At 43.1% G+C, this 15,758-nt stretch overlaps 1 protein-coding gene across 8 annotated transcripts in view; it reads left to right on the forward strand.

Moving 5' to 3' along the window:
- The window catches only part of TRPM3 (transient receptor potential cation channel subfamily M member 3), a 457,422-nt gene that overhangs the window by 388,329 nt on the left and 53,335 nt on the right, over positions 1-15,758 (forward strand). For all 8 annotated transcript variants that reach the window (XM_015565001.1, XM_006765282.2, XM_015565000.1 and 5 more), the window contains 3 exons: positions 1,123-1,251; positions 6,653-6,904; positions 12,742-12,916. In XM_015565001.1, coding sequence (XP_015420487.1) covers positions 1,123-1,251; positions 6,653-6,904; positions 12,742-12,916 — 556 coding nt within the window. The remainder of the gene's footprint in view (positions 1-1,122; positions 1,252-6,652; positions 6,905-12,741; positions 12,917-15,758) is intronic.

Consider the following 15,758-nt stretch of genomic DNA (forward strand, 5'->3'; position numbering starts at 1 on the left):
TTCTCCTTGTATCTCCAGAACCTCAAGGCCTCGATCCTTTGCCCACATTGTGTCCCATTTGCTATGCAGGCTCCAAAGAGTACAGAAGATTTGAATAAACTCACTCTTCCTTCCTACTCACAGCCCCTCAGGCCCCTGAGCCTGCAAGCGCCTTCCTCAGCTTGCAGCTTTGCCTAGAAAAGGTTTAACTTAGATGCCATTCCCCCTACGTGAGTCTTCCCTCCTAGGCTCCCAGCCCCTGTGCAAGAACCCACCAGCCCTCCTACATTCCGGCCATGTAGACATAACTGAATCCACCAGGGACATCACCAAACCTGAACCCCGAGGCTCCCAGGGACACCCGGCGAGCAAGCCAGCCAGTCCCAACAGGGTTCAGTCTCTGATGCCAGCACCTCATGAGCTCACTCCAAGCTACACTCAGCCACACAGAACGGCCACACAGTCGGCCATTTCTCTCGAAAACATTGCTTTGTTTTCTCTTGTTTTGTTTCCAAAAAAAAGCAGAAACCAGGAAGGAATATTCCAACTTGAATAGGGCAGGAAGGTGGTGCAATGAGAAACAGGTAAAACCCTGCCAGGGCACTGCCAGGCCAGCCATCCTAAGGTAGGAGGCGGTGGGGGAAAGAGACAGTATCTCAGAAGAGAATTCAAGTCAGGCTTCTAGATAAAGTCCGGGCTATTTTTGTGTTGGCTTGACCGATTTACAAGTATAGCAAGTGTCTTCTTTTCCTTCTTACCGACATTCAATCCACCTGGCACTCATTAGGCAACCATCCACTGTGCTGCCCTAGTTCAAGAACCTGGAGCTCACACAGCAAGCGCTGCTCTGGGGCGAAGAGGTTCCCTTTTTAGCCAGGGAGACACAAGAGCCTGGGTCCTTGCAAAACAAAGTGATGCGTCATGACACAGAGACAAATGTAAGAGTCCAAAGGGAGGCTGCATATCAAATTATTTCCAACGTTACCATCTTTTTCTATCCTTTGGAGAGTTTAGAGCTTTGAAGGTCATGAGTTCCGAGTCCCGCTCGCTGACCTTGTTCTCGTCCTGCCGTGAGGTAGCCTTGCCCAAGGGCAGGGCTCCCGGGCCTTCGCAGCCAGAGCACCGTATTGTGTTTCCTTACAGCTGGCGTACATCGGATACCTGATGCTCTTCAACTATATCGTGTTAGTGAAGATGGAGCGCTGGCCTTCCACCCAGGAATGGATCGTCATTTCCTACATTTTCACCCTGGGAATAGAAAAGATGAGAGAGGTAACCACTTTCATAAAAAAGAACTGAGGGAAAAGACGGTGGTCGGTTACATCTGTGCATAGAGGGGGGAGGGGGACGCTCCCAATCCAAGCAAATCCAGAACATTAAAGAGAATGTTCTCTAATGTGGCCACAGAAATGAGGACGTGGCTTCGAGGGCTGCAGACAACCCCGGGGGAGGCCTCCAGTGTGTTCCCAGGGCCGTCACTCCATGAGCCCTAAGGATTAGTCCATTTCCTGCTCTCATGGCATTTGCTCGAGGAATCCCTCAAGTTGTTTTCAACACTGTTTACAGGTGTGTTTGTTTTTAAATATATTTTTATTGATTTCAGAGAGGAAGGGAGAGGGAGAGAAAGGTAGAAACATCAGTGATGAGAGAAAAACCGTTGGTTGGCTGCCTCCTCCATGCCCCACACTGGAATTGAGCTGGCAACCCGGGCATGTGCCCTGACGGGGAATCGAACCCTGACTACCTGGTTCATAGGTCAATGCTCAACCACTGAGCCACACTGACTGAGCTGTTTACAGGTGTTTACTTCTCCCTATAAACATGACTTTTTAAGTTTTTCCACTTTTTACCTTTTTTTTTAATCTTTAAATCTTTCCGATTTTAACTCCCATTGCAAACCCCTCCCTCTGGGTGTCTCTTTGGACAGGGTGCGCCAATACCTATGATTCTCCAAGTGCGTTTCACCTACTCTAGGAAGTTAATTTGTTCTCTGATTTATTCCTTCTCACTATTTGTTATATACTTGCTGGGCACCAGCCCTGGGCGTCACTGGAGTGAACTGAGCATATTTCTCACCCTTCAGGTTGAGAGTGTAGGTCCCTCTCTTCCCCTCACCCCTCCTTGGAGTTAAAGGAGCCATAATAACACCACCCCCACATGACAGTTAAGTCAGCCTCAGAGGCCATCACATTCAGAACGGCGCAAATGAATGAAAATCCACCAGAGGGCGCTGCAACCCTATTCAAAGCCTCCCCAAGCTCCCATTCCCAAACCCATAGGGAAGGCAGGCTTGTGGGTATGATTCCTCTGCGTTTCCCCCTGAGAGCACTGCAGGAGAGGCCTTTCCTGGAAGAATGCTCCTGTCAAGTCTCCTGCTCCCTCTGTCGCGAACATCCTCCTCTCTGTACTATAGTGAGTGGGGAAATAATATTGAGTTCCACGGGAAAAAGGATTCCTGCGAATCCACAAATCCACCATTGTTTTCATCACAGAAACAGGTTAAAAGGCCCTTACTAGCTTAGGTCTCAGCTCTAGAATGTCCTCTTATAGAGGGAAAGATGCAGTATTTATTAGACCCCTTCCTATTGAGAACGTAAAAACAATCTCATATACGTGTGTGTGTGTGTGTGTGTGTGTGTGTATTTCAAGCCCTTCTCTTGGGTTTCTAAACTGCTTTGGGAATATTTAAACTAACCAGCATGCCCCCATCCTGAGAGTTTGGCTGTGGGTACGCTACTCCCATTTTATAAGTGACTCAGTCTCTGTACTATAGTGAGTGGGGAAATAATATTGAGTTCCACGGGAAAAAGGATTCCTGCGAATCCACAAATCCACCATTGTTTTCATCACAGAAACAGGTTAAAAGGCCCTTACTAGCTTAGGTCTCAGCTCTAGAATGTCCTCTTATAGAGGGAAAGATGCAGTATTTATTAGACCCCTTCCTATTGAGAACGTAAAAACAATCTCATATACTAGTGTGTGTGTGTGTGTGTGTGTATTTCAAGCCCTTCTCTTGGGTTTCTAAACTGCTTTGGGAATATTTAAACTAACCAGCATGCCCCCATCCTGAGAGTTTGGCTGTGGGTACGCTACTCCCATTTTATAAGGGACTCGACTTTTTATTTATTTTTAATGCCTTGCCCTCTTGCCTTGCTCTGACCAGTCCATAGGCCTCTACTTCCTGACCAGGGTGTGGCTTTTTGCATACATTTGCCGTGGTCTTTGTGCGGCTCTCTGAGAACTGAGACCTCCTCCCGCTAAGGACTCGGTCGCTGCGTCTGTGATTTGACGCCCAGATGCGCCTCCTTCCCTGCGATAAGCAGAAAAGGGAAAGACTAGAGCAAGGAGCTGGACTGTCTCCAGGGACGGGACTGGAAGAAGACAGGGAGCAGCCTGTACTCCACAGCCTGTTCTGGAAGACGCGGCCAAGCAGGCGGGCTGCCAGGAACCTCGGGCTGCGTATCCATTTCTCCTGAGGTGGCATGTAATAGCAGAGGGCTCGGAGCCCGGGTCAGCGTGGGGTCAGCGGGGGTCAGCGGGGTCAGCAGGAGAGCCCTGGCTTCTGAGGAAGCTGTGAGGTCGGAGGACCTACCACTTCAGTGTCTGACCTTGTCCTCTTCAGCCTGGGGAGGCAGCCCCCTCCTGCCCACCCCATGGCCCTGAACCCCTTCGAGAAATGCTCAGCTGCCAAGAGAGCAAAGACCCCACAGGTCCCTCCTCACGGTCAGCACGCGGGCCCGCAAGATCTCAGGTGCAAGACCCTGGAAACATGGCCAAGTCTGCAGGCTTCTGAGGAGGGATATGCAAGGCTTTGTGGTTTCGCAAGCTGCCCTCCCATTCCCAGAAACACATACTTCTGCGTGTAGTCACCCAAACAAGCCACGGTAATCCCTTAGTAGCGCGGGACTGTTTACAGCGTGTGCTGGTAGACGTTGTCTCATGGGGTCCTCCCCACCACTGTGAGGTCAACGGGGCTGTTCTGACATCCCCACTTCACTGTCATGGAAAGTACTGGTAGGACGCAGGGTTTGTTTGGGCTATTTTTCTGTATTCCACAGCTGGAAAGGGGACTAGGTCTTAAACTTGACTAGTCCCCCCCTAGGCCCGCCCATTGTTCTCTCAGTGGGTGCCAACCCGGGATCCTCCTCGAGCCGCGGGGTCCTGAGAGGTGCCTCTGAGGCCGCTGGAGAAGTGACAGGGGCAGAGGGTGGGGCTCGACTTTCCACTCCAGCTTCACCTCCAGCCAGTTAGCTTGTCACTTTTTATTTTTTTAATGTTGGGAAATCACAAGAATATTTTCAGTTTAAAAAGCCATACTATAGCCCTAGCCAGTTTGGCTCAGTGGATAGAGTGTTGACCTGCGGACTAAAGGGTCACGGGTTCAATTCCAGTCAAGGGTACATGCCAAGGATGTGGGCTCAATCCCCAGTAGGGGGCGTTCAGGAGGCAGCTAATCAATGATCCGCTCTCATCATTGATATTTCTCTCTCCCTTCCTCTCTGAAAAATCCAAAAAAAAATATTTTAAAGAATAAATAAAAAACGATACCGTAAAGCTTGTGTTGAACACTTTTGGGAAAGTGTGGGCAAAGGGTTAGAGAAACTCGTGGCCCCCTCCTCCTTGCCCCCACAGGTGCACACACAGATTTTTGCCCACGTAGGGTGGAGTGGGGGTGAGAAGCCACCGGGACAACAGCAGCTGCGGGAATTCCTGATGGAGGGGGCAGTGTTCTCAATCTGGGTTCACCAGCTTCACCTGGGAATTTGTTAGAAAAGTAAATCCTCAAGCCCCACACCCGGCAAACTGAAGCAGAAAGGCCAGGCGTGGGGCCCAGCCACCTGTGGTCCCCCAAGTCATCCTGATGCACACTAACGGTTAGGAAGCCCTGGCTTAGGAGTGAGGCTGGCACGTGGCTCCTGGTAGCTTGCTTAGCCTTCCAAGCCCTCGTCCTGACTTACAGTGGCCTCCCTTCCTTATTATTTCAGGCCAAAGTAAGCCATAAAGAGGGATAGGCCAATTCAAATACATAGCTGCAGATTAGAACTGTCCCCGTCCTTTCTCTCTCCTTTGAGAGGTTCTGAGTTGGGAAAGGGGTAGGTCATAAGTCAAAGAGATGAAAGCTCAGGGGTAAACACAAATGATTCCTACAAGTAGCCCTGTTACGTTGCCTCGGTAGGCTGGCTTCCCTGGCTCCTCGTATCCTGGGGCAGGCTGTGGGACGGGATGGGTGGCAACTCCTGCTATGTATCTGTTCATTTCATAGAGTGTGTGTGAGCAAAAAGGTTCCTCTAGAATTAAGCTAAGTCGGAGCCCCACCCAGCAGTAAAAGGGACTGGAGAATGGCTGTGAGTTGTCTTTGCAACAATCAGTCAGTCCACAAATATTTCTTGAGTGTTATGTAACAGGCTCTGGGGAACACAGGGTCTACCCTCAGAATTTAGAGTCTAGTGGAGAGAGATGATGGATGGATAGATAGGTAGCTGATAGATAGATAGGTAGCTGATAGATAGATAGACAAACAGACAGACACATAGGCACACATACTATACATGCACACAGAAGTTAATTTCATATAGTGATAAAATCTTCAAAAAATAGAATAGAGTAACAGAGAGTGACTTGGGGCTGTGGAGACCACTGCAGGGAGGGCACTCAAGGAAGGTCGCCTAAGAAGGAAAAACGTGAGCAGAGACCTTGAAGATGAGGGTGAGGAGAAGCCAAGCATATAAAAATCTGGGAGAAGAAAAATGCCCAGCAAAAGGAACAAGTGCCAATGACCTGTGCCTAGAATGGAGTTGCCATGCTTAAGAGCAGACCGCCATGGCTACAGGATGGGGAATGAGGAGAGTATGGTGCGCCATCAAATGAGGTCACATCAAGGAGCTTGGATCTTTCTCTATAATGAAAGCATCAGATGATTGAAGCATTCAATTATCAAAATTGGCTTTAGAATTTATTCTTGTTTATCTCTCAAGTCTCTTTTTAAATTGAGGTGTAATTTACTTGTAAGGAAATAAACAACTTGTAAGGGTACGCTTGATGAGTTTTTACCTATACATACAACTGTGGAATCCCCACCCAGAGCATGGCTTCCGTTTGTAAAGAGTATGCTGCTCAGAGAACGGGTTGAGGCAGCGCAGGCAACAGTGGCGGCAGGGATGCCAGTTAGAAGGCTGTGGCAGTCATCTGGGAGATGTGATGGGGCTCACAATAGAGTGGCAGCAGTGGAGGTGGTGAGAAGTGGTTGGATTGGGTTGGACTTAGAAATAGAGGTGATAGGACATGTTGATGTAAGAGAAGAGTAAAGGGGTCCTCCAAGATGGTGGTCTGAGTAATTCAATAGGGTGGTGCTGTTGACTTAGATGGAGGAGGATTTCAGAGCTTGGCGGGGTATTAGGAATCAATCATTTTATAGGGGAAACCCTAATTCGTGTCTAGGAATTGTAAGGCAACCCTAAAGATCAAACTTATTACTTATATCTGCCTCTGGAATATTTGCCTCTGGATAGCCCACACTTTGCCCCATTGTACATTGACAGCATGCAAGTATTCCAGTAGACACAGAAAAAGAAAACAAGCTATAGTTGTCAATTAATAGGCCTAGCACTTTGCCACTGGGCTGAGAACATAGACCGCAATCCTAACCAGCCCCACTCTCTTCCTTGCCCCTTAGATTCTGATGTCAGAGCCAGGGAAGTTGCTACAGAAAGTGAAGGTATGGCTGCAGGAGTACTGGAATGTCACGGACCTCATAGCCATCCTTCTGTTCTCTGTTGGAATGATCCTTCGTCTCCAAGACCAGCCCTTCAGGAGCGATGGCAGGGTTATCTATTGTGTGAACATCATTTATTGGTACATCCGTCTGTTGGACATCTTCGGCGTGAACAAATACTTGGGCCCATATGTAATGATGATTGGAAAAATGGTAAGTAGAATTCTCTGATTCCATGTGATAAATTCTCAAATGAGGAGTGGTAATAATAGGAAGAGGGAGGTACAGTGGGGCCTTGACTTACGAGTTTAATTCGTTTGGAGACCGAGCTCATTAAGGAGCTCGTTAACTCAAATTACTCTATCAACTCAATGCAAAAAATCGGCCGAGAGACAGCTGGTATCTCAAAAAACTCGTTAGTCGGGACACTCGTAAGTCAAGGCCCCACTGTAATTCATTTGGGCCTGCTATCAAGGTGTAACTGATATGGTCCTGGGGGTGTTTTATTTTTTAATCCCTTTTGCGTGTTCTGGAGTTTGACTACATCTATATACATAACTGGACAATCAGCCATCACTCACACATTTACTTACTGAAAACTATATAAAGAGTATATATTTTGTGCCAAGCACTGGACTAGGATTTGGGTATACAAATTCCATGAGACTGAAGAGAGGAGGAAGAGAAGTAATTACCATTCAGTGTGAGAATGCTGTAATAGACATGTATATAAAGTACAATAGGAACATAGAAAAGAGAGTGGAGGTCAGGGAGGGTTTCAAATGGAGGTTATATTTTTGCTGGATCTTGGAGGAGTAAGTCTCCACTCCAAATATATAAAAGATTTTTAAGATTTTTAACATTACTTTTTTTTTAATGAAGTGCTAAGAAAATGCCTTTCCCTACGCAAAGAGAAGAAAAACATCATTTATTTGAATTCAGTTGTTAGGTTGTGCTCGAATTGACCATTAAGTTCTATCACTATATCATGTGTCTTATTACACTGCTGGAAAATGATGTCTGTTAAAAACTAGGTTCTATGATGATGCCCTACTTATCTTTTTTTTTTTTTAATGAATCCCAAGTGGCAAACTAATATGCTTCCCACAATGGCTGTGGAGTTGTTCCAACTTCTTGGCCACATCAGTTTCCAGACCTCCATAAAGACCAAGCCCTAGGGGAACACATTAGTGTGAACCTGGGAGAGCCCAAGTAAACCAGCTCCCTCTCCAGACTCACCAGAGGAAGAATCAGAGCCTGAGTTGTTTTGGTTTTTCTAAGTCAGTTTTTCCACTTTTCTCAGAGTATCCTCTACTTCACCTTTACAGCACATATGTGGGAAAGCCAAGCCATTCATTCTGTAATGCCAAACACCTCTTATCGAAAAGCCTCTTCGTTAGTAACCTCCACTCCACTTCCATTTATGAGCTATTGAAACCAACAATTGGTCAATAGGTGTTCTTTATCATTCTTACTCAAGTTTTAAAATAATATACGTTATTTCTGCTTACCTTTCAGCCAACAAATCAATATTTATTATGTGAATGTGTGTGAAACTCTACTAAAAGGAATCTTAAGTAACCAACTCTTCCTACAAAAGCACTGACAAAGTCATGCAAAGAGAGGGAAAACTTGAATCCAAAAGGAAGGGGTGATGACACCTTGATCAATTCATTTAACCTCTTTGAAACTCAGTTTAATCATTTCTTAAGTAGTTATAATAGATGCAGAGCTTGTAAGGTTGTGGTGATGATTAGAAATTACACATGTTAAATAGCCAACAGTAGGTGGCTCATAGTAGGTAGTTGATAAATTCTGTTATTATGTTCATATTATATCTGTTAAAATACAATGAAATGGGGAGAAATTGGTGAGTATAGTTATTCTGCTCTATTCCTAACACTTTTGTACAAAAGCTTGGTGTGTGTAACAACAGCATTGTTTAGGGAAAATATTCCAAACCCATTCTAGAGAGGAAAAACTTAAATTGAACAAGCTTGAATTTAAGACTAATCCCAAAACTGTATCCCAGCTCATTTGGGTATTTTGGATAGAAAAAAAGAAAAGCATCTTACTCTATTACACTGCCTGTTATATAATCTTTCTACTTCAGTAGTGAATTTGAGATTGTGGTGAGAATTCCTACGTCTAGAAGCAGAGTCTCAACTTAGAGTCTACGGGAGACATTTAGATGGGAGGATCAGTGGACCCTTTATCCAAGTTATATATAAAAATATGTGAGTGTATGAATTTTCTGAGCAGAGAGGAGAAGCTTCCAATGAGATTGTCAAATGGATTCTTAAATGGGCCCAATGAAAGTGAAAGACTGTAACAGCTATAAAATTAGGCCAAATTTTCTCAATCTTGACACTATTGATATTTTGGACTCGAATATTCATTGTTCTGGAAAGCTGTCCTGTGCATTATAAAATGTTTAGCAGCATCTTCTACCCACTGATGCCAGTGTGTACACACACACACACACACACACACACACACTCACTATATATGTCTCTAGATATTGCCATATGTTCTGGGGGTGGGAGGGTGGGGTAGGGGGGCAAAATACCCCCTGTTGAGAAACACTACATTGGGTGATTACATAATCTGATTGTTTGCTTTATTCTAATTAATTGTTACCTTATTTTATTTCAATAAGTAAAATCTTAAAAGACGCAAACCAACCAAATACATTACTTTAAAAAGGTTGAGTGGCATTTAACTATTTGAAATAACTAAAGTCAAACTAAAGCAGCAAGATTATTTTAAAATCCACGTCTATCATTTTAATGATGGCATAATTATCCCTTTTTTATTAGAATTAAACCTTACTATGGAATAAGCAAGAAAGACATAGTGCATTTTCTCTACCTTCTAACTTATGAATGATTTCATTTATCAGTCAAGAATAAGTAGAAAATGAGTATATTTGGGGGCTTTGTTCTCTACGGGGTTTTTAGGATAATTGGTTTAATAATTGAGTCACTGATCCAGAAGGTAGGTAAAATGTGCCTATAGAATTTATCAGGGAGCCAGATGGACTGCCAGGCTGGGAGGTTAACAAAATATGCCCAGATGTGATTATACTGAAAGCCCCTCAGCATTCGAGAGTTTTTGTTCAGTGCTGAGCTGCCAAGTAACTGTGCCCTGTGGTCTAGGGAGAGACACAGCTGTTAAGGTACCTGAACACAATACTGATCAAGTATGATTCCCACTGATCTTTAGATCAGGATCCCACTTCTCCGTGGGATTCTCCAAGCCTAGTGCTAAGCTTACTTATATAATGAAGTATAAGAATAAAAACAACAGCAATAATAGCTTTCATTTACTGTGTGCCAAACTCCATGTCAGATAGGTCATCATCATTATAACATTATAACCTATTTCATCACCATGAATTAAATAGTGGAACAAATTGAAATTGGGCAAGGGACAAAAGCAGGATTCCAACTCCTGTCTACCTGACTCCACAGACTGACCTTCTCCCAATTCTAATAATAATACATTAACATTTACTGAAAACGACCCACATGAAGCATTTCACATATTATCTCATGTAATCCTTACAAAAACAATATGCATTATTATTGTTGTTATTATCACCATCTTGAAAATGAAAACAAAACAAAACAAACCACACAAGATTAAGTAAGACCACCTCGCTGTTTTTACTCGCAAAACCAAGATGAAAAAACTCAGGTAGTCTGACACCTGAGAACCCGTGCTTAGCCACTAGAGTATACACTCTTCTCTATAAAACACAATCAAAGAATATTTATAAGAATCGGGTCTCTTAATACTGAATCAACTGGACAAAATAGCTTTAAAACATAAGTAGCCAGCCCCAGTTCTCACCCATAATGTTCTATTTCTGCACTCCGCTCTATTAGATTTTGGTATTTGAATGGAAGCTAAGACTTCTTTGAAATATATGAAATTGAGTGTTTGGGAAGAATATCTCTGCTCTCTGATTATTTTGATCCTTTGGGTAAATATCACAATCAATCTGAATGAAAACAGTCCTGAGAAGTTAGAACAGTTGCTATATTTACTGGCCGAGTTTTCTTGGATCAGACTAGCTCCTAAATCTCATGAGTACACACCTTTCTCTTCCCACCCCTCTTAGTCAATCTAAATAAATATAACATGAAAAACCCATTAGTGTTTCTTCATTGGTAGAACTTCTTGTAAATAAATAATGAAAGAATTTTACAAAATAAAAAAAGAGCAAGGATGAGAAGCAGACCCTTGTTTCCTATAAAACTGTTTCAACACAGCTGGCTTGCTCATTTTAAGAGAGTTCTGAGGCCTCTAAGTTGTGAAAGGAATAACTAATTGACTAGCATATATATTTTAAGGACAGTGAACAAATAAGAATTAATGTCACCTTTTGAGAGACTCTCTCTTAGTTTCAAAGTCACATAATACTTGAGAGATGGATTTTGAAGTTGCCTTGGAAGTTGATAAATTGACATAAAATATATTGAGCCCCCAGTGTCCTAATGCAAACAGGAAGGGTGTAATGTTGTAATTCCAATAACAGGCACCATGGAATGCACTTTTTTAAAATAAAATTTTAAAACTAATTTAAAGCCTTTATTATCCTTGATAAGATTACCATCAATTATCTTTGTGGGTGGGCATCTTTTGAGGAAGTTTGATATCCAAGAAAAAAAAGTCTTTTGTATTAGATGGTTTGATGCAAGGATAGAAACTTATCTCCAACTGGCTTATGCCCAGGAGGGATAGATAGATTTATAGCCTGCAATGATGTGATGGAACTGGCCTTAAGGGCTACTGCAGTCAGACTCTCAACCACTGTTAGGTCTCTCTCTCTCTCTCTCTCTCTCTCTCTCTCTCTCTCTCTCTCTCTCAAATATCTGCTTCATTCACTTTGATCAGTAGTGGGGCACTTAACTCAGACACTCTGGATTAACATCATTACAGAGAGATAAAGGCAGTGCCTCTTTCCCAGCTTCAGCTGAAAAATATCCAAAGAAAGGATTCTGGTTGGACTCTTGTGTCACATGCTTCCCTCCTATGGCTGCTGTTGCCAGAGGGTGTGGTACCATGTTTAACCAAGCCTGGCCAAAATGGGTGGGAACTGTTTCTAAAAGAAGAAGGCAGTTTGTTCTGACCAGGTAAAATAATAGTTATTACATTCTCATCTATTTTTGGTGATAATAGGAAAGTAATTTGGCATATAAGATACAGATCCCAAATTGCATGTGTCATAAAAACAAACAAAAAAAGAAAGAGAAACAAGCGATGACATTGTACTTGAAAGCAGTCAAAAGAGAATTTTATAAACATGTCAAGATGAAAATCCAACCTTTCAAGAGCAGACACAGGAATGGGCTACCTGATTCTAATGCCTATGAAAACACTCTTCCTAACTGATAGCATATGCTGCAGGAGAAGTACAGAAGGAGTGGTTCTGTAAGACAGGCTTATTGTAGAATACCACGCAGTGAGGTGGGGCTACTAGGAGAAGATGGAATATGATGGATATTTGTTGGCCTAGCTTTGTTTACAAATGATTATTTTCATGAGCTTCCACCTCTTCATTAACTTTTCAGAACTTAGAGAATTTGCAACATTACAATAATTCTTCAAATATTTCAACTGTCCCAATTCCAATTTTGCTAATAAGGAAGAAACCAAGAAGGACATTTGCCTCCCATGAGAGCAGAGAAAAAGTTAGTACTAAATTCATATAAATACCCAAGCTTCTATGCTACTTGGCTCCTAAGTCTGGTTTTGACTAGGTCCCATACACAACAATGGAAAATGAAGGGGTTCCATTGGGCATATATTTGAGGATTTGTTTGTTTTTAATGATCTTTTGAGTTATTTATAACTTTCCATGGACATTTGTTTCAATAAACCAAGGGTCCTTTTATCTGGGCACAGCTCCCTATCTAAACATCCCTTATCAGCATTATCGAAAGTGAACCTCCTTCAAAGGTTCCCATCAAGGTCAGTGTCATTGGAACATTCAATCATATGAGTTTTCTTTTGTTTCTCCCTCTGCTTCCCCACCCTTCCAGATGATAGACATGATGTACTTTGTCATCATTATGCTGGTGGTGCTGATGAGTTTTGGGGTTGCCAGGCAAGCCATTCTCTTTCCCAATGAGGAGCCATCATGGAAGTTGGCCAAGAACATCTTCTACATGCCCTATTGGATGATTTATGGGGAGGTGTTTGCGGACCAGATAGACCGTAAGCAAGTTTATGATTCTCATACACCAAAGTCAGGTATTTAACTTCAATCGGGTCATGTCTTTTCCAAGTTCATTTGTTTGTTCTCAATAAATGGCTCAAGATAGAGGACCAATTCCTAGCTTGCTATCTTGGAGGAAAAAAAAAAGAAAATAATTACAGAAGGTGAATATACAATTTTAGCAAAGTAATCCTCGGGTGTTTCTTCAGGTATGTCCTTTCTATGACACGAATCACATCTGCTATGCCAAATTTGATCAAGAAATAAACCGTTTAACAAGATTGAAATTCTTTGGGAATTTAAAATCCTAGGGCCATGTGTTGACTATTTCAGTATTAGTAATATATTACATCACTACTCCCCACCCCTACCCTAGCCTGTAAAAAATAAATTCCTTGGGTTTGACTTAAGAACAAATAAACAATTCTCAATTTCACCATCAGAATTCAAGAGTGAGGGCCAACATCTGCATGGTGTTTTCCTTGCACTGGAAACTATGCTCCAGCTCCTTTCCCCACTGTCTTAAATTATGCTCTTTTGAGACTCCACAGAAGCTAGTATTCATTGCCTGGAAGTATGGAAAATGCCTTAGGTTATAAATTGAGTTGCTTGCTCTAAAGGCTAAACATAAAATAGTATCTATATCATGAAGTGATTTAGTGTGGGGAGCAAGCAGCAGCAGCAGCCAGGCCCCTGATGTTTCAAGCCCTAATAGGTGCTGATTCTCAATAATAAACACTCGCCTTGTATAGAGTGTGAAGATAGTTGTATCCTAGGAGCCTGTTCCAGAATTTTATTTGGACCAAATGTCAGGGCACACCAGGCATTGGGACATTGTTTGAGAGGAAAGCATCAGGAAAGAAAAATCTTTCAGTGTGGAGGAGTCGAATCCCAGGAGCAACTATTTCTCATTTCCCCTGAGGACTTTAGCTCTAGAAATAACATCCCTCCAACATTGTTGAATTAACATTTCTCAGACATTTTTTTGCTGACAGGCCAGCCATTTGAGCCCTGGACTGTGGACATGGATTAAGGTTACATAACCAGGTAGTAGAGCTTATTAAGAGCAAGAGCAGACTCTAGTCAGCATCCCTCTTCCACCCCCACCAGTCCCAGGTAGGACTGAGACCAGGAAAATAAGGGCAAAGCACCAAAGAGTGTGAATCCTGCAGGCCAGGGAAGAGCATGTGTCCACAGGAGACAGACCATACCTCTACGTCATTTTCCCTTCCTTGGTGGATTTTGAACGAATACCCTTTCCCTCTCAGAATGAGTTTTCTGAGGCAAGAAGGCTAATTGGAACAAATATTCATTTCATAAGACTCAGCCAACTCACTGAGGAAGAATTTTGACTCTGTCTCCTAGTTGAAATATCTTTGGTTGACAATGTGCAGCCTTCACCAAGACAGCTTTCCAGAGAAAACTCTTTTGGAATTTTCCTTTCAAATGGTCCCTCGAGGCAAAACAATACTTCAAAAGCCCACCAATGATCTTTCTCCTCAGAGACCAAATGTACTATTCCCGCCCCCTCCCCCCCCCAAGAAATTGCTTTTCCACTTACATTATTTTGCCTTTTCTCATTTTCCTTTGTTCCCTAAAATGAGACTCAGCCCCCCGGGTATTTTGACAAGGTAACATTTGGGGATGGGAGAGAAAGGGAGGTACAGGTGTGTTTTATGAATGGGATTCTGTCTGTCCCTCTACAAGTGGCCATTTATTGATGTTGTACTATGAACCCAGCCTAGTGCAACAGACACCACCATCTGGCTGAATAAGAGGATTTATTATTGTTATTTTAAAAGAAGGGCTGATTGTAGTTTAGAACTTGAAAACCACCCCGAATACAGAAGAGAGGTGTTTCGTGTGAGTGAAGTATGAAAATAGATTTCCCACATTGTTAATTAGATCTGTGGTGCTCTATGTGTGTGAGGATAAATTTCTACCCCAAACCCCACTATGTGACAGAGCCAGCCTTGGATGCAACCTTCATGACACGCTTCCCCTAACCACTTCCTTCTTGATATTCTGAAGGAACTGTTCGAAGCCACTGTTCTAAGCTAAATCAGCCAGTTTTCTATCTAGAGTGCTAAAGAGTATTTGTCCTTTCTCAAATGGGTATAGAAAGATTCCGCCAAATCTGTCATCACATTTGGCCAAGGTCATTGACTATCCCTGTCCTCTAAATTATTTGATTTTCATGCTATGGCACTGGGTGGGCCCAAGGGGGATTGGGTGACTGCCCCACCCGGTCATTCAGAACTGCCTGGGAGACCCAAGTACCAAGCTCTTTGAGAAAGGTACACATCATTTATGCTGCCCTGTAGTGTCTTGCCTCTTTTCTGTGCCGTGTCTAGGTTGGTTTGTGAAGCATGTGTTCAGGCTGATTGGATCTCATATCCACCTGACCCACAGCCCTGCCCAGGGCCTACCAATTCCATGCTGCCTTGTGCCCTGTGTGGGCCTCTCCAAGTGCTGCTCATTCACACACACCTCAGAGCGACTCATTTCTAACGTAATGCACGCGCTCTATATCTAACTTTTTGCTTTTAACTGTGAAATTGCTGAACCCATTTCATGTTTGGGGAAATAATCTTTCTTCATTGGGATGAATATATATGGATATATAACGGGGCCCTAGGATTGGGTTACTAACCTCCATCTTACACCTCAGAAGGGAGAACGGCTTTGATGCCCTCACTTCTGGGAGCAATGATAGTGAACAACAGATTTTCTATGTACATTTGCTTTTTGTAGTTTTCCCTAAACCCAGAGACTATCTAGGAAAGCCAAGAAAGCTAGAATAAGACTATAAGGTTACTTTCCAAATGTATTTACAGACTA

The sequence above is a fragment of the Myotis davidii genome, unplaced genomic scaffold, assembly GCF_000327345.1.
Source record: "Myotis davidii unplaced genomic scaffold, ASM32734v1 scaffold616, whole genome shotgun sequence".
NCBI classification, from domain to species: domain Eukaryota; kingdom Metazoa; phylum Chordata; class Mammalia; order Chiroptera; family Vespertilionidae; genus Myotis; species Myotis davidii.